This window comes from Microcaecilia unicolor, chromosome 2 (genome assembly GCF_901765095.1).
Source record: "Microcaecilia unicolor chromosome 2, aMicUni1.1, whole genome shotgun sequence".
Classification (NCBI taxonomy): Eukaryota; Metazoa; Chordata; class Amphibia; order Gymnophiona; family Siphonopidae; genus Microcaecilia; species Microcaecilia unicolor.
The window spans coordinates 212463466-212482346 of record NC_044032.1 but is presented as its reverse complement, the minus strand read 5'-3'; the positions used below and the strand labels follow the sequence as shown (position 1 = coordinate 212482346).

Below are 18881 nucleotides of genomic sequence, written 5' to 3'. Positions count from 1 at the left end.
GCCACTCCTCCTCTCCAGCTACTACCGTGTTTCCCCGAAAATAAGACCTACCGGGGTTTTCCTGCAAATTTAAAATATAAGACATCCCCCCAAAAGTAAGACCTACCAAACTTTTTTTTTAAGCAGGGCCGCCGAGAGCCACCCGAGGTCACGCCCCCCCCCCCCCCCCCCCCCACCGTCGCTCCCGGAACTAACCTGAAGCTCCTTTCACCTTCGCAAGTTCGGATTGGAGCAGCAGCATGGCAGACCTCTCCTTCCTTCCGTGTCCCGCCCTCGCCTGACATAACATAATGTCAGGCGAGGGCGGGGCACGGAAGGAAGGAGAGGTCTGCCCTGCTGTTGCTTGCTGCTCCGAATCCGAACTTGCGAAGGTGAAAGGAGCTTCAGGTTAGTTCAGGGAGCAACGGGGGCGGGGCCAGGCGACCTCGGGTGGGGGTGGGGGGGACCGATGTTTCCAAGAAAATAAGACATCCCCCCGAAACTAAGACCTAGCGCGTTTTGGGGAGGAAAAATAAATATAAGACAGTGTCTTATTTTCAGGGAAACACGGTACAATACTAGGAATACCATAGTTACAACTGCCCAACAGTTTAGTTCAATGTGGCATAAGAAGCTAGTACAATACTAGGAATAACATTTAAGAACTTAATTTTCTGAAACCTCTGAAATAAGTAGGTCTTCAATTATTCAACCCCTTTCACTGAAGGAACAGGTATTTATATGTGCGAGAGGTTATATCTGGGGGAGATTGTAACAATTCTGTCAAATATGCAGGAGCCAAACCATATGAGATTCTAAAAACAAGTGCAAATATTTTGTACAAAAGGCAATTCTTTATATGTAACTAAAGTATCTAGTTCAGAAATGGATATTTTTTGGCTTTGAAGACCAACAGGGGAATTTTCAAAAGAGAAGGGCGTCCATCTTCCGACACAAATCGGGAGATGGGCATCTTTCTCTCAGGGTCGCCCAAATCGGCATAATCGAAAGCCGATTTTGGGCACCCTCTTCTGCTTTCTGTCGCAGGGACGACCAAAGTTCACGGGGGCGTGTCGGCACTGTACCGAAGGAGGGACTGGGGCGTGATTAAGAGATGGGTGTCCTCGGCCAATAATGGAAAAAAGAAGGGCGTCCCTGACGAGCATTTAGCCGACTTTACTTGGTCCATTTTATTTTCACGAGCAAGCCTCGAAAAGGTGCCTGAACTGACCAGATGACCACCACAGGGAATCGGGGATGACCTCCCCTTACTCCCCCAGTGGTCACCAGCCCCCTCCCACCCAAAAAAAAAAAATTTTTTTTTTTAAACATTTTTTGCCAGCCTCAAATGTCATACCCAGCTCCATCACAGCAGCATGCAGGTCCCTGGAGCAGTTTTTAGTGGGTGCAGTGCACTTCAGGCAGGCAGACCCAGGCCCATCCCCCCCTACCTGTTACACTTGTGGTGGTAAATGTGAGCCCTTCAAAACCCACCACAAACCCACTGTACCCACATGTAGGTGCCCTCCTTCATCCCTAAGGGCTATGGTAGTGGTGTACAGTTGTGGGGAGTGGGTTTTAGGGGGCTCAGCACACAAGGTAGGGAGCTATGTACCTGGGAGCAATTTATGAAGTCCACTGCAGTGCCCCCTAGGGTGCCCGGTTGGTGTCCTGGCACGTCAGGGGGATCAGTGTACTACGAATGCTGGCTCCTCCCACGACCAAATGACTTGGATTTGGTCGTTTTTGAGATGGGCATCCTCAGTTTCCATTATCGCCGAAAACTGGGGACGACCATCTCCAAGGTCAGCGATCTCAACATTTAGGTCGACCTAAAAAAAAAAAAAAAAAAAACAGAAAACCAACAACTTCTGTTAAGGATGGATAGGAGAAATTATCACACCCTATCTGCTGGGACATCATTTAAAGGGGATGTCTCCACTTCTAGTTCATTAATAAGGGAACATAATGGCTCAATAGAGGACCTTGACCTTAATATAGCTATTTTATTTTCAAATTATTTAGATACTTCCTCCATCGATGGTAAAATATCCTGTATTTTATTATTAGTTGTAAGATCTTTCAATTGGCTGTCATTATTCAGATTTTTAAACAATTTTTCAAATCCATTGGTTTGTGACCTATCTACAAAGAGTAAAAAGTCCATCCTAACCAGTGTCCTCCTTGCTCAGTTGTCCAGTTTGTAAGGATAGCAAGATCTATGCAGGGTCTTTATAGCATCATACATCATATCACAGTGAATGTCAGCAGATAAAGACCTCCACAGTCCATCCAGTCTGCCCAACGAAGTGGCCAGAGTTGAATCTGGCACTCTGCACAGGTTCCACTTCATGATTAAACACTGGTATACTGAATCTGTGTCTCCCTGCCAATTTTGGCGCACAGACCTTAGAAGCCTGCCTGGGCCAGTCCTACTTCCCAACTACAGACTTTGCCGAAGCCCACTCCAGCCTTGATCCTGATCTGTTTTTTTTTGCAATTTATAGGACCAAGGCCATAGAAGTTTGCCCAGCATTGGTCATACTTTTCAACCTCTAAAGCTGTCGTCAAAGCTCACTCCAGTTATGAGGTCATTTAAGTTTTGCTTTAATTGGATTCCACCCTTTTTCTATATAGTGATCCTATGTTTACCACATGCATTTTTGAATTCTGTCAGGTTTTGTCTTCACCACCTCTCACAGGATGGCATTTTCAGGCATCCATTACCTTTCGGAGAAAAAGTATTTGACATTGCTCCTAAGTCTCCCAGCTTCCTCTGAGGGAGAGTCGAGGAATTCACAATTCTTAAATATCCAACTAGGCTCTGTGACTTTTCACAACTTTGTCCCAAAGTACTGCTAGCTTCTTGGTGCTCAAATTTTGGTCTTCAGTTTTCTCTGTATTTCAAAGCAAACAGGAATCATTACATGTCTCACCAATAAAGTCTGAAGAGCCACAAAACTATCTTACCCAACACCCACCACACATACAAAATCTCTTTCCCAATTATAATACCATCTTTCCAAAAATTAAATACAGGTGAAGCCAATTGATAAACACAAGGGGGTGAACACTTTCTCAACAAAGCTATTCCAGCTATAGAATTTTTTTTTTCACTTCTAAAGATTTCTGGAACATATTTTTCACTTGGCTTTTAGAGTAGGTTGTATGGCTACAGACCACCACTGGCACTTCTCAAATTTTTATCCAATACTACCCCACTCTACCACCAGAAAATTCACATGACCCCACATAATAGAAATAAAACAGCAGGTCTCCATCCTGCTTCCCCTCCCTCATCCAAAGCATAAAGGTGGCAGCAGCAGTAGCAGCTGTCAAAACAGAGCCAACAGCCAGCACAAAGCATGTAAACTAGTGTTCACTCACAGACTCCTGCACTCTGCATGGGTTTCCAATCTAACAGAAAACTTGCTCAAGAGGCGTAGAGGCCTCACAGGCCACATAACGACTGCCCCTACTGGACATATGTAATAGCGAAGGTTCAGAGGGGAGGGGAGTGGTCCTGTTTCTGTGACTCCATTTGGGATCTCAAGCCACACTTTGGGAACTACTGCGCATACCGTTTTGTTTTGGTGTTTTTTTTAATAATCAAATTTTTACTGAAAGTCAAACAAGCAATAAGACAACAATAACTGAGATTTTACATTTCTACCAAATATTTATCATCCGAACACCCCACACCCACCTTTCCCCTTCCCATGGGAAAAAACCCAAGACTTCTAGCCTTAGTGGACTCTTATCCGAGCCCCAAAAGTATGTAAAAGAACCAGAGGGTCACATACATAGTCCTAAAATTAACAATTCAAAATTCAACTATGTGCCCTATGTGGAATCACTGTCCACAACGGTTCCCATATTTGTTGGAATTTCCACCAGTGAACAGGATGACTCCAGCTGGCCTTATAACATTCCATGACCATTACAGCATACAGCAAATTTAACCAATGGGTCCGATTAGGTGCAGTATCACTTAACCACTGTACCAGGATGGTTCTCCTTGCCACCAAAACCATGGAGTGCAATAGAGTACATTTGATCTTATTTGATTTAGGCATGACGGTATCATAGCAAAACATGAAGACAGAAGCTATGAGTGGAAGAGGGAGACTAAAAATCTGTTGAACTTTGAGACTTCACCCTAAAAGTGCTCCAATGCTGGGAATGACCAAAAACATATGGCCTAGATTCGCTTCATTTTAAGCGCTAAATACTTTGTGCCACCCCATGAAAAAAAAGTTTAGTAGTTTGTTCCTGTTCTTCTGCTTTTTTATTCCTAGACAGACTTTCAGGGGCCTGCACAGCCTACTTATACAGTAAAAGACCTCCCTGTCTTCCTGCCGTGCCACTGCCAGAAACAGAAGAACCACTAGTGTAGCAACAAAGGACCTAAGTAGCTCTGGTGCATAAGAGTGGTTCCTGACCAATTCAATTGTTTCACGCTTAAATTTTACTGCCTTCTCTTTGTTTTCCATAAAAGCAACAGGTGAGAAAAAAAGCTGTGCAATAACCAACTAATCTGCAACCACCAGTCGCTGCCCCAAATACACTCCCTTGACATATCAATGCCCAGGGTGGGCTCTGTGCCAGTCTAGAGGGGCTAAGGGAAAGCAAAATTAACAGGTGAGATCTAATTTCACCTTCCCCAGCATCCCTCTAGACTAGCACAGATGAAAGTACCAAAGCAGTAACAATGACCTGGGCCGACTAACCTCACTTCCTCAACTGCACCCGTTCAAGAGCCAGGCTGTAAAAAAGAACCGATCTGGGTCTTCAATGAACACTGGCCCTTGAACCAGAAGAGTGGTCAACAACAGAAAATGAAGTAGACCATCCACCATCAGATGACCAAGTCCCTGAACCAGGGGTGTCGAGGCCAATCCGGTGCCACCAGAACCATCTGTCCCGGATGACACTATCTGCTAAAGAACCCTGCCCATAAGAGGCCATGGAAGAAACATGTAAAGGAGCCCAACTGAAGACCACAGCTGGACCAGAGCATCCAGCCCCTCCACCTGACTGTCCCAGCATCTGCTGAAACAGTGAGGCACATAAGCACTGTCCAACATCACCATCAGATCCATCACCAGAGAGCCCCATTTGCGACCTATGAGCACAAACACCTAGGAATTGAGATTCCACTGCCCGGGATCCAGAAGATGCCTGATGAGAAAGTCAGCCTCCACACCGTCTACCCCTGCAACATGAGCAGCTGACAGAGCAACAAGATGGCCTTCTGCCCATGCAAAGAGAAGAGATGTTTCCTTCACCACTAGTTGACTTTACGTACCTCCCCAATTGAGGTACACCACTGGTCTCCACTGATGGACAAGACTGCTCCTCAGCAGTCCAAGGACCCTGAGCTACGTGCCCTGCACAGTGGGCTCCCTAACCAGACAGGCTGGCATATGTGGTGACCACCATCCACAAGGGGACCTCTAGGCTGAACCCTTGCGACAGATAAGAACGCACCAGTCACCAACGCAAATTGGCCCTTCCCAGGGTCTGAAGAGGTAACCAGATCTCTAAAGTCCTGAGACTGCAAGGACCACAGTGACAAAAGCGCTGCCTGCAAAGGATGCATGTGCACCCTGGCCCACTGAATAATTTTCAAGGACAACGACATGGACCCCAACACCTGAAGATACTCCTGACCCTGTGGAGCCTACGACTGAAGGAGGGAGAAAATCTGTCCCTGCAGCTTTAGAATGCGCTGCTCTGGCAGAAACACCTTATCCTGAGCAGTGTAGAAATCCCAGATACTCCAAGCTCTGTGATGGCTGTAAGTGACTCTTGGCCAAGCTGACTACCCAGCCCAGTTTCTCCAGCAACTGCATGACATGGGCCATCAAGCTGACACTGTCCTGAAAGGACATGGCCAGGATGAGCCAATCACAGAGGTAAGATGCACCAGAATGTAATCATTCCGCAAGGCCATCACAACCACCACCAACTTGGAAAATGTGCAGGATGCCATGGCTAGCCCAAAAGGAAGTGCACAAAACCAGGCAAAGTTTAGAGCACAGCACAGACATCACATGACCACAGGAACAGGAACAGGACCACCCCCCCCCCCCCCCCCCCCGACATCAAAATGGAGAAGTAGTACGAGCACCCTTCTGGGACCAAACCAGCCAGCTGCAGAGGTCCGGTGGCCTGCTTAAAAGGACAGCACCTGGACTTTCGCTAGTGGGAAAAACCAGAGTTCTCACTCTCTTTCACCCTTCCGAATACCAAGGCCTCTGTTTTAAGTGCTTTGATTTTGCCAAACACCAAGGGGAGAAGCTACAGACACACCCCTCACTCCAGACCATCCTGGTGGCCCTAGACAGCCAAGAACCATCAAGTCCACAGGTAAGGTAGTACACCTATCATGAGGGGGAAGGGGAGGAGGGATTGAGCCGCCCGAGTGTAACACCCCCAGGGTTTCAGAGACCCCCAAATGCCTAAACCCCATACCACCAGGAAGGAAAGAAGCAGCTTTTTTTTTTTTTTTTATGAATCACATGGAATGGATTTTATTCAAGTAATTTTCTTGCAACTGTTGCCCTCTGTGGTCTCTGCCTGCCCTGATCACAGAAAAAACAAAAACAATCACTGACCAATAGTTCTAAGAAAAAAATTGGGACTGTACAGACTTACCACTGCTATCTGCTGAGACTGAGAATGAGAAAATTAGGTTCTTACCTTGGTAATTTTCTTTCCTTTAGTCATAGCAGATGAATCCATTACGAGTGGGTTGAGTCCATCAACCAGCAGGGGGAGATAGAGAGCACTGAAAAACCATAGTGCCTCTTGGCCAGCTAGCTCCATCTGCCTCTTCAGTGTTTGAAGCTTCCAAAGCAGTGTTACACCGCAAAGCATAGTAACATGAACTTTCCTCACAGCGGATGAACGCCCCAAAACTGGCGCTATAAGTCAAAGGACGGAATGGACTCATCCTCCTGGAGGGCATGAACTCATCCTCCTGTAACTGAACAGAAATCCTGAAGACTGTTTTCCAACTTCTCCCAATGAGGGAACATACCTACAGGAACAACTGAATAAAAGTAACAAATCACATAATGAACCACTGAGGGAGGGCTCATGAATTCATCTGCTATGACTAAAGAAAAGAAAATTACCAAGGTAAGAACCTCATTTTCCCTTCCTTGTCATCAAGCAGATGAATCCATTACGAGTGGGATGTATCAAAGCAATCCCTAGATAGGGCGGGAACAAGTCACACCACGCGCCAGCACCTGTGCTCCAAAATGTACGTCTCTCCTGGCAGCCACATCCAGCCTGTAATATCGGGCAAACGAGAGCTTAGAAGCCCAAGTAGCTGCACTACATATCTCTTGAAGAGAGAGTGCTCTAGTTTCAGCCCGAAGAGGAAATCGCTCTTGTGGAATGTGCCTTAAAGGGTTCAGGCGGAGGCCGGCCAGATAGATATGCTGAAAAGATGGCTTCTTTGAGCCAACGGGCTATAGTGGCCTTAGACGCTGGAGACCCTCTGCGTGGACCTGACAAAAGAACAAAAAGATGGTCAGAGGTCCTGAAAGCATTTGACATGCGCAGATATTGCAACTGAGCCCTTCGCACATCCACAAGGTGCAACTGCCCATAGGCTTCTGGAAACTCCTCTTTAGAAAAGGAGGGCAGGAAAATAGGCTGGTTTAGGTGAAACGCTGAAACCACCTTAGGCATGAAGGAAGGCACCGTACATATCATTACTCCGGACTCTGAGAATTGCAGAAATGGGTCTCGATAGGACAGCGCCTGGAGCTCAGATACCCATCTCGCCGATGTCACGGCCACCAAAAAGACCGTCTTTAAGGTCACATCCTTCTCCGAAGCTCGCCTGAGTGGCTCGAAGGGCGAACACTGAAGGGCCTTTAAAACTAACCCCAGGCTCCAGGCCGGACACGGAGCCCGCACGGGAGGATGGAGCCGAAGCACCCCTCTAAGAAACCGTGTCACATCCGGGCAAGCAGCCAGAGAGAGGCCAGCGACCTTTCCTTGAAAACATGCTAAGGCTGCCACTTGAACACGCAGGGAATTATAGGCCAAGCCTTCCTGTAAACCATCCTGCAAAAAGTATCGGCGAGACAGAAGCCCGCATGGGTGTAATCACTTTAGAAGCACACCAAGCCTCAAATTGGCGCCAAATCCTGGCATAAGCCACGAAAGTGGAACGCTTGCGGGCCTGTAGGAGAATGGAAATGACTTTACTGGAATATCCCTTGTCTCTCAATTGTGCCCTCTCAATAGCCATGCTGTAAGCCCAAAGCAGCAGGCGTCCTCCATGGTCACCGGGCCCTGTGACAACAGGTTCAGTACCAGAGGTAACGGCAGGGGATCCTCTACCAGCATCCGCCGGAGGTCCGCATACCACGGCCTCCTGGGCCAATGAGAACCACCTCTCCTTGGTGGAGCTGAATCCGCAGGAATACTCGCCCTATCAAGGGCCACGGACGGAACACATACAGGAGGCCCTGAGGCCAGGGTTGAGCCAAGGCATCCAACCCTGCCGAGCGAGGATCTCTCCATCTGCTGTAAAAGCACGGGATTTTGGCATTTGTGCTTGACGCCATAAGATCCATTACGGGCTTTCCCCATTTGGCACATATTTGCAGGAATACTTCGTCTGCAAGTTCCCACTCCGCTGGGTCGATCTGATTTCTGCTCAGATAATCGGCTTGCACGTTGCTCTGACCTGCAATATGAGCTGCTGACAGAAACTGCAGATGAAGCTCAGCCCAGTGGCAAATCTGCGCGGCCTGCGCTGCTAGTGCTATGCACTGAGTGCCTCCTTGGCGATTTATGTAGGCCACTGCTGTTGTGTTGTCCGACAGAACTCTGACAGCCAATCCTTCCAGGGTCAACTGAAAGGCCAGAAGCGCCTGGAAAATCACTTTCAACTCCAAGCAATTAATGGACCACTTCGACTCCTCGGGTGTCCAAAGACCCTGGGCATGCCTTCCCCGGCAATGTGCACCCCAGCCATTCAGGCTGGCATCTGTTACCACCAGGCACCAATCGGGGAGCGCTAGCGGCATTCCTCGCCGTAGCATGCTGTCTGAAAGCCACCACTCCATACTGAGCCGGGCTGCAGGGAGCCACGTGAGTCTGCATTGATAATCCTGAGATATTGGAGACCATCGTTGAAGCAGGGAACACTGCAGAGGTCTCAGGTGCGCTCTCGCCCATGGCACCACTTCCAAAGTGGCCGTCATTGACCCCAACAGCTGGACTATGTCCCAAGCTCGCGGGCGAGGCATCCTCAGGAGCAGACGGACCTGGTTCTGAAGCTTGCACCGCCTTTGCTCGGGTAGGAAGACCATCCCCGAGGCTGCGTCGAACCGGACCCCCAAATATTCTAGAGATTGAGAGGGTGTCAGGTGACTTTTGGCTATATTGACGACCCAGCCCAGAGATTGCAGTAGTGAGACCACTCTGACTGTAACCTGATGACTCTCTTCTGCAGAGTCTGCTCTGATGAGCCAGTCGTCTAGGTACGGGTGAACCCGGATACCCTCTCGCCTGAGAAAAGCAGCTACTACCACCATTACCTTGGAAAAGGTTCAGGGAGCTGTGGCGAGATCAAAAGGCAAGGCCCGAAACTGGAAATGTTTTCCCATCACCGCAAAACGCAGAAACCTCTGGTGCGGGAGCCAAATTGGTATGTGCAAGTAAGCTTCTTTCAGGTCCAGACATGTGAGAAACTCTCCTGGCTGTACCGCCACTATGACACAGCGCAGGGTTTCCGTGTGAAAATGCCGCACGTTCAGAGACTTGCTGACTTGTTTTAAGTCTAGGATAGGCCGAAAAGACCCTCCTTTTCGCGGCACCACGAAGTAAATGGAGTAATGGCCAGAGCCACATTCGGTGGGAGGCAAGGGGTAAACTGGCCCAATGTGAATCAAGCCTTGCAAGGTCTCCTCTACCGCCGCCCGTTTGGCGGCAGAATCGCATAGGGACTCCACAAACACGTCTCTTATTGGGGCATTGAATTCTATTCTGTAGCCTTCTCTGATCAGGTCCAAGACCTACTGATCTGAGGTAATCTTGGCCCACTCCTCGAGAGAGAGGGAAAGTTGTCCTCCTATCACAGGAATTGAGGAGGGGGCCGGTGCACCATCATTGAGAGGGTCGCCCTTGAATTCCAGGTCTTGAGCCTGCTGCTGCAGAACGTTTGTCCGAGCGAAAGGAGTTCCTCTGCTGAAAACGGCACGCAAAGTGAACCCAGCAGAACGCCCCAGGCGGTACCTTCTAGCTTCATGGAAGCGAGGTCTGTAAGAGGAGGGAACCGCCTGACCTGTGGAAGAAGGATGCGGCCTATCCTCAGGTAAGCGTCCCCCAGGCCTTTCACAATTTTCTCCAACTCCTCACCAAACAGAAGGCCTTGAAAGGGCAACTTCACCAACCTTTGCTTAGAGGTCATGTCAGCTGCCCAATGCCGTAGGCACAGAAGACGGCGAGCCACCACCGCTACAGCCATCTGTTTAGCTGAAGTTCTGACCAGATCATAAAGGGCATCAGCCAAAAATGTCAAGGCTGACTCCATCCGCGGTGCCACCTCCACAAGGTGCTCCGCTCCATCTCCGGGCTGTTCTACTGCCTGTTGTAACCAAGCGAGGCAGGCTCGGGCAGCGTAGCAGCTGCATGCAGACGCCCATAAGGATAGGCCTGAAATTTCAAAGGACCGTTTCATAGCTGCCTCCAGGCAACGGTCCTGCATGTCCTTCAGGGCAACTCCTCCTTCCACTGGGAGGGTAGTTTTCTTTGTCACAGCCATGACTAGGGCACCCACTTTAGGCACTGCTAGGCGCGCAAAATGCTCCTCACCTCCTCATAATTGCCCCATAGCCCTGGCGACTTTCAAAGGCCCCTCGGGGTAAGCCCATTGAGCCGTGATAAGCTCTTGGATGGAGTCAAGCAAAGGAAAGGCTCGAGCAGGCTTCTTAGTACTTGCCATCCTCGGATTACCGTAGGAGGTCTCAGTACTCCCAGGGTCTTTTATAGAGAGGACCTGCAAGGCATCAGTAATAAGCGCTGGCAGCTCATCGCGGTGGAAAATCCTCACTGCGGAAGGATCATCTGGATCCGGTGGCAATCCTGCACCATCTTTCTGGCTCTCCAGACCACGAAGGCCTACCAGACCCCTCAGAGTCCTCACATCCTGACCACAGGGGGGGGGGGGGGGGGCGCCACTCTCTGAAGGGGAATCCACCCTTCTGCACTTGTCTTGCAACCATCTTTCAGGGGAAAACACGCTCGACGGTAATCCAAGGCCAGATTCCACTGAAAGGGAAAACAGAAAGCAGGGCCGCAGAGGACCCCTGCGGAAAGCTCTTTTTAACATGTATGCATTATATGCAGCAATAAAACAAGTTCAGGGGAAAATGGCTCACCCTGGCCTCCCTGTTCCAGTCCGGGGGAAACAGCTCTTTTATTAGCCTCTACATGAGGTGTCCCTCCAGGCTCAAACCCCTCCGCCTCAGCGGGGGTCACGCCATACTGTTCCAAAATGGCGCCCGCTGCCAGCTCCATGGAGCGGGAAAGAACATTGCTCGCCATGCTCGGGCCGGCTCTACCGTCTGAAAAGCACGCCTTACAGAGCCCTGCTGCAGATTTGCGCTTGCCACAAACGGAACAGCGCTTTACTTTCTCAGCAGCCATCGCTGAAAGCGGCAGAAATTCAAAATGGCGGATTCACGCCCAAATCATCCCGAATGCAGGCCCTCCCTGGAGGAGCTACAAAATGCTCTTACCTCACCAGACCGAGTCTCCGAGCTCCGGTCACGCTGCACAATCAGAAGAAAACCTCTTTTCTGGGATTGCAGCGCCAAAGCGCGATGCAACTTTTTTTTTTTTTTTAACGCTGTGAGGAAAGTTTGAGGCAACAACAAACAAGGCAAATTTCCAACTCCGGAGGATCAGTAGCGTGGGAAAGGCAGGGAAAGGGCGAACCTATGTGCCTGCATCCACTGCGTGGGCAAATACAGGGACAGGGCTAACCTATCTGCCTTTAAAGTGGGCACCATCAGCCACAACACCCCTGCTACAACTGGCAAAAGCACAGGAGCCACCCCAGACAGATTTTCTGAAGGAGCTTGAACAAGCTGCAACCACCCTGCTGGGGAGATAGAGAATACTGAAGAGGCAGATGGAGCTAGCTGGCCAAGAGGCATATGGTTTTTCAGTGCTATCTCACCCTGCTGGTTGATGGACACAACCCACTCGTAATGTATTCATCTGGTTCATGACAAGGAAAGACCAACTTTCAAGGGACTGCACAGCAGAGTTATACGGCTATTTAAGTTTTGTGTGTTCTCAGTCTCCATCTGCTGGTAAAGAATGCATAACCCATATGTGCCACTCTAGAGGGATGATGGGGAATCTGCATATATCACTGCACAGATGCTGACTTATTTACAAAGAAATTTATAATCTTCAACTATATGGTGCTTCCTAACAGTCATAGCAAACTTGTTACTAGAGGAAAGTTTGGGTTTGAAATATTATGGTAAACATAGAAACTCCTTTGATTTAGAACACTGCATTCCAAAAACACAGTGTTGGAATGCACTATGAACCAGCGATACAATTCAACCAAAATGCTTTATGAATGAAAAAACACACTTCCACTGAGGGGTTCCTAACTTGGTGCAGTCTACTCCCTCTGTATTTATGTCTATCATACAGGGTTTATAAGTATCTTGATAAAATAAGTTATGAATTGCAACAAAATATGTCAGACACTAGCTTTTAAAAATCTAATTCACAGCACAACTATAGACTATAATAATTTATGACTTCTGATTTGTGATCCAGATGTGACAGAGAGCCACAGCTACTGTACTGCAATGAGAACAAATTATCTTCACCTAAGCCCCATTCAGGACCAATATGCTCTGAAATTACCCAATTTTTAGGATTTACATTTGATACAGCATATCATTTGGGAAATTTGGAGAATGTAGAGCAAGCCACCAATTCTCAACAACAACTCTGAAGTCAATACTCAATGCCAGTACTCACCCATCATTAAACGTAATGTCAGTGCCAATCACTTAGCAAGCAGTACCTGGGAACAAAAGCTTGCAGAATCCAGCTGCTGGTATAGTTGATTAAGGCCACCTTCCCCATCCCAATAAACTAGCTTTCCAACGAATTTTTATCCATTATTATTTTTTTAAACAGTGATGCACTCATTGCAGTTAGCATTATCAAATCATTGCTCTTCCCTAATTAGAAATTCTTGCCTTCACTTCAACACAGCCAACAGCATTACCATTCTTGGCTTTCATTGATTTGTCTGCACAAATGCCATTTGCCCAAGTTTCACACAAGAGTTTCTGAACAGCACTGTTGATGCTTTTACTTCCTTTTATCATACTGTAAGCATTGTTTTCATTTTTAGTGTACAAGTTACCATATAAAGCTACTCAGTCTGATACAAACAGATCTGTACACATACTTGTCTCATTATATCTGGATTATTAAGCATGTGACTAATCTCTGGATTTCGCTGGATCAATTGCTGCATCTGTGGATTGGCCATGATTAGCTGCCTCATGAGATCTGGATTGGACAGCATGCTCTGAACAAAAGGGTTCTCCATGATCTGAACCATCATCTCAGGGTTGGACATTAACTGTCGTTGCATCTGGCTCTGCAGCTCGGAGAAGTTTGATGTGTTCATGCCCAGGCTGCTCAGACTTGCCAGTCCTCCAAGACCACCTTAAAATCACAAAACAAAATATTAATGGCTTCAGTATTTTGAATCCTCCTGAACTTTCCCAGTCAAGATATTTTTCAGTGGCTGACTATATATGCCTTTGAAAACAAAAGCACATTAATATTTGCAAAACAAAAGTTTGGCAACATTTGTAGGGCATTACACACTACTGAGGGTTGTCAGAAAGGAGAAAGCAAGCAAATACTTATGAGAGACAAAGAAGGAAATCAAGAAAAAAAAAAAAAAAAAAAGGGCACAAGGAGAGAAAAAGTGCAAACTTCATTTTGAAGGATGAATAAGAAAGCAAAGTTGCTTATGTGTCATCAAGCACACAAGTGGGAGATGTCATCCAACAGCTCTGAAACACACTGATCTCAGACAGTGTAAAGTTTTGAGCATTTGCGGTCCCTTGCGTGTAGCAGTCTCCACAATACCCTAAAACCCTCTGAGCCACAGATCAAGAAATATAGCTGTCAGGGAGGTGAAAGTGATTGTGCTCTTCAGTTTGGAAAAGAGACAGCTGAGGGGGGATATGATTGAGGGTTACAAAATTCTAAGTGGTGTAGAACAGATAAAAATGAATTGATTTTTCACATTTTCAAAAAAAAAAAGTACAAAGACCAGGGGACACACACACACAAAAAAAGTTATAGAAATATTTATAAAACAAATAGTGGAAAAAGCGAAGATACTTACCTGTAGCAGGTATTCTCAGAGGACAGCAGGCTTCATATTCTCACAAGTGGGTAAACGCCGATTTGCATCACCCGGTCTGGCATTTATGCCAAAGCAAAAAAAAAAAAAAGCAAAGCTTTCTGAAGTGCAAGCCGCATTCCACTGCACGTGCACGAGTGCCTTCCCACCCGCAGTGAGAATGTGGTTCCCTCAGTTTAATTTTAAAGCAAAAACACATACAAATAAAATAATGAAAGAAACTACTCCAAGGGGAGGTGGGCAGGATTGTGAGAATATGAAGCTGCTGTCCTTGGAGAATACCTGCTACAGGTAAATATCTTCGCTTTCTTCGAGGAAAGCAAGCTTGCATATTCTCACAAGTGGAGAATCCCTAGCATCCAGGCCCACCAAAAAAAAACCCAAAAAAACCCCATTGGTCAATTGGGCCTCACAACGGCAAAGACATTACACAGATTAACCTGAAACTATATACAATCTAAATGAGAGTACAGCCTGGAACACAATAAAACGGACCTAGGAGGGTGGAGTTTGATTTTAGACCCCAGATTCTGCAACACTGACTGCCCAAATAGACTGTCGCATCGGGTATCCTGTTCAAGGCAGTAGTGAGATGTGAATATGTGGACTGACGACCATGCCACAACCTTGCAAATTTCTTCAATGGAGGCTGACCTTAAGTGGGCTACCAATGCAGCCATGGCTCTGACATTATGAGCCTTGACATGAACCTCCAAGGCCAACCCAGCCTGGGCATAAGTGAAGGAAATGCAATCTGCCAGCCAAATTGAGATAAGTGCGACCCCCATCCTGTTGGGATCAAAAGAAACAAAGCTGGGCAGACTGTCTGTGGGGCCTTGTCCACTTCATGTAGTAGGCCAATGCTCTTGTAATCCAAGGTGTGTAAGCTGCTTTCACCAGGATGGGCATCAAGTCGTGGAAAGAATGTTGGCAAGACAATCGACTGGTTCAGATGGCAGGAACTTAGGGTGCATGCGGAGGACTAGTCTATTGTGATGAAACTTAGTATAAGGTGCATCCAATACACCTGAAGCTCACTGACCATACAAGCTAAAGTAACAGCCACCAAGAAAACGACCTTCCAAAGTACTTCAGATAGCAGGAATTACAGTGGCTCAAAAGGAGCTTTCATCAGCTGGGTTATAACGTTGAGATCCCATGACACTGGTGGAGGTTTAGCAGGGGGCTTTCACAAAAGCAAACCTGTCATGAAGCAAACTAGACGCTGTCCAGAGATGAGCTTACCTTCTACACGTTGATAAGCATTAATTGCACTAAGGTGAACTCTTACGGAGTTGGTCTTGAGACCAGACTCTGACAAGAAGGTACTCAAGCAGGATCTGTGTAGGACAAGTAAGAGGGCCCTGCTCTCACACCAGACAGCAAACCTCCTCCATTTAAAAGAATAACATCTCTTAGTGGAATCTTTCCTGGAAGCCAGCAAGACTCAGGAAACACCTTCCAAAAGACACAAGGAAGGGCATTCTAGGCTCTCAACATCCAAGCTCTGAGAGGCCAAGACTGAAGGATGGGATGCAGAAGCAACCCCTTGTTCTGTGTGATGAGGGTCGGAAAATACTCCAATCGCCAAGGATTTTCGAAGGATAACAACAGAAGAGGGAACCATATCTGCCACGGCAAGTACAGCAACAATCAGAATCATGGTTCCATGGTCTCGCTTGAGTATCAGCCAAGTCTTTCCTACTAGAGGTATCTAAGAATAAGCATATAGGAGACCTGTCCCCCAACTGGGAAGGAAGGCATCTGACGCTAGCCTGTCATGGGCCTGAAGGCTGGAACAGAACTGAGGGACCTTGTGGTTAATCTGAGCGGCAAAAAGATCCACCAAGGGGGTGCCCCACCCCCATAAGATCTTGTGGGCTAGGACCATGTAAAGAGACCGCTCGTGTGGTTGCATTATCTGGCTCAGTCTATCAGATAGTGAGTTTGCGCCCGCCAGATTAGTGGCTTGAAGGAACATGCCATGCTGCCGAGGCCAATGTCACATCCGGACAGCCTCCCGACACAGAGGGCGTGATCCAGTGCCCCCCCCCCCCCCCCCCCCCGCTTGTTGATGTAATACATTGCAATCTGATTGTCTGTTTGAACGAGAATAATTTGATGGGACAATTGATCTCTGAAAGCCTTGAGAGTGTTCCAGACCACTCGAAGCTCCAGGAGGTTGGCAAGCCTTTAAAAAAAAAAAATATATACTAAATAGCTTTATTTGCCTGAAAAGAGGAATAAACTTAACCAAGAACCCAACTGATAATTCTTTCCCCCCCCCCCCCCCAAGTTCCTGAGAGTTGCAGGGGAGCATGGGAAAGGAGCATCCAAATAGGGTGTACGGGATATGAGGGGCAGGTGGATGGGAACCCATGCCCCTCCAGCAGGGTCCCACAGGACTGAGCCACACGCCTCACCCAATGGCTGATAAGGAGTGCAACTGGGGACAGCAGAGCAAAGATCTGTGCTCAACCAGGTCAGATCCAGAGATTAGGTAACCTGGGAGCCAGGCCAGGCCCAGGAGCACCAGGCTGAACAACCTATCATCTACTAGAGATAAAGAAAAATAATGGAATTTTCCCAGAGCACCAGCAGGTTTATATTACAAGTTCACTGGAAAAGCCTAGCTTTTTCTCTACTTCCATCTGCAGGTAGGAAGGGATAATACCCACATGTTCAGAACAGTGCAGCCTCAGTCAAGGAAAGCCATTTAAATTGCCAGGAGAGGCTCCTGGCTGTTTAAATGGCTTGTCTGCAGCTATCCGGAGATATTCAGAAGCACTTAACCGGTTAGTGCCACTGAATATGCGCACTAAACAGCAGTCACCTAACTGGCTAGGTTTGGGGCAGGTCATGGATGGAGCACAAACTTAGCCAATTAGTGGCAATTTTCAGCCCACTAACCAACTACATAAAGTTAGGACAGCAAAAAGGCTGTTCTAACTTTATGCAGTGAATTTTACCGGGTACCAGTCTGAACATTGGCCAGTGTCCAGTTAACTTCTGGGTGATAGCAGAGACCTGAATATTCAATGCCAGGAGCTGTGCATGCCCTAGCACTGAACCTACGGAGTCAGGTGGACTATTTCTGTGGCTTTGTAAGCCACAGTAGCCACATCTAACTCTGATATATGTAACTAGGATGCAATACATTTACTCTCTCTAACCTTTTCACCAAACCAATTATTTCCAAAACAGAATATCTGCCAAATTAGTTTGCAGATCTTCTCTGAGCCCCCAAGCTTAGAGCTTGACTGCAATCAATGATGTTAAAATTCTTGAAGTATCAGACATTAAGCTGAACAAATTGCTTCATATCTGCTCTAGATATAATTCTGGTATGTCCAGTTTGACTATGAGCAGGGAGAAACAGGAATGATCTAGCAATTTCTGAAGTTATGCATATAAATACACCACTTATAGATGGCGAAAAGCAATTCTTGTAAGAATCACAGTTCCTTATAAAGACCTTCTTCCCAAAGTGGTCCAGGAGAATGGCATGCTTAAAGTATTTTATGTTTTTGTAGGCAGAAGTAAGTGAAGCTGTGTTTTGTCAAGACCAGAAGTGGGTTATACTATGTATTTAAGTTCTAACTTCTCAGAGAGCTCTTGAAAAGTCACAGATGTTTTCCACATATGCATTTCATGGCAAACTATAGACTGCACTGATTCAGCTGATTCTGGAGCTATTAAATCCAAGTACATCAGCTCTAGGTTTTGTCTCCTGTTGAAGTGCAAAAGAGACTTTCTATAACATTTGTTATGCAATCCTTGAGCAACAAAGATCTTCATTTCAAAAACAAATACTGCTGCTCTGCTAAGGGTAGAGAGTCTCGAAGATGACTCATTTGCTACTATTACCAAAACTGGAATTAAAGTTAATGATTTTTTGACCAAAAGGTGATGACAAAAAAATAGATGATATTACATCAACTGCGCACTTATTAAGTATAGGGGTGCCACAGGGGTCAGACTATTTAATAACATCTGTCTCCTTTGTGCTGCTTGTTGTGGTCTATGGATGTTTCATATAGTGTACGCTGATAATCAATCTCCCCCCCCCCCCCCAAATAGCTTCTGCCCCCGATGTGGCACAGAAGGTAGAAAGTCCGCGTTCAGAACACCAGCTCTCGAACGTCCTCCACACCCTCGCATACGCAACTGATGTAGAGCGTTTCTGAGCCTCCCTTACAATCTAATTAGGACAGACAAACAGGACAAACAAGAGATAAGGGAATATTAAAGTGAGGATGATAAAATAAGTGTTCTGAACAAGTGAATAAGGGTTAGGAATTAAAAGCAGCATCAAAAAGGTGGGCTTTTAGCTTAAGATTTGAAGACAGCCAGAGATGGAGCCTGACGTACCAGCTCAGGAAGTCTATTCCAGGCATATGGTGCAGCAAGATAAAAGGAACAGAGTCTGGAGTTAGCAGTGGAA

General features: G+C 47.0%; 1 protein-coding gene across 2 annotated transcripts in view; it reads right to left on the bottom strand.

Annotated features, from left to right (window-relative positions):
• Nucleotides 1-18881, bottom strand: part of UBQLN1 (ubiquilin 1) — a 119962-nt gene that overhangs the window by 59175 nt on the left and 41906 nt on the right. For both annotated transcript variants that reach the window (XM_030193694.1, XM_030193695.1), the window contains exon 4: nucleotides 13463-13725. In XM_030193694.1, coding sequence (XP_030049554.1) covers nucleotides 13463-13725 — 263 coding nt within the window. The remainder of the gene's footprint in view (nucleotides 1-13462; nucleotides 13726-18881) is intronic.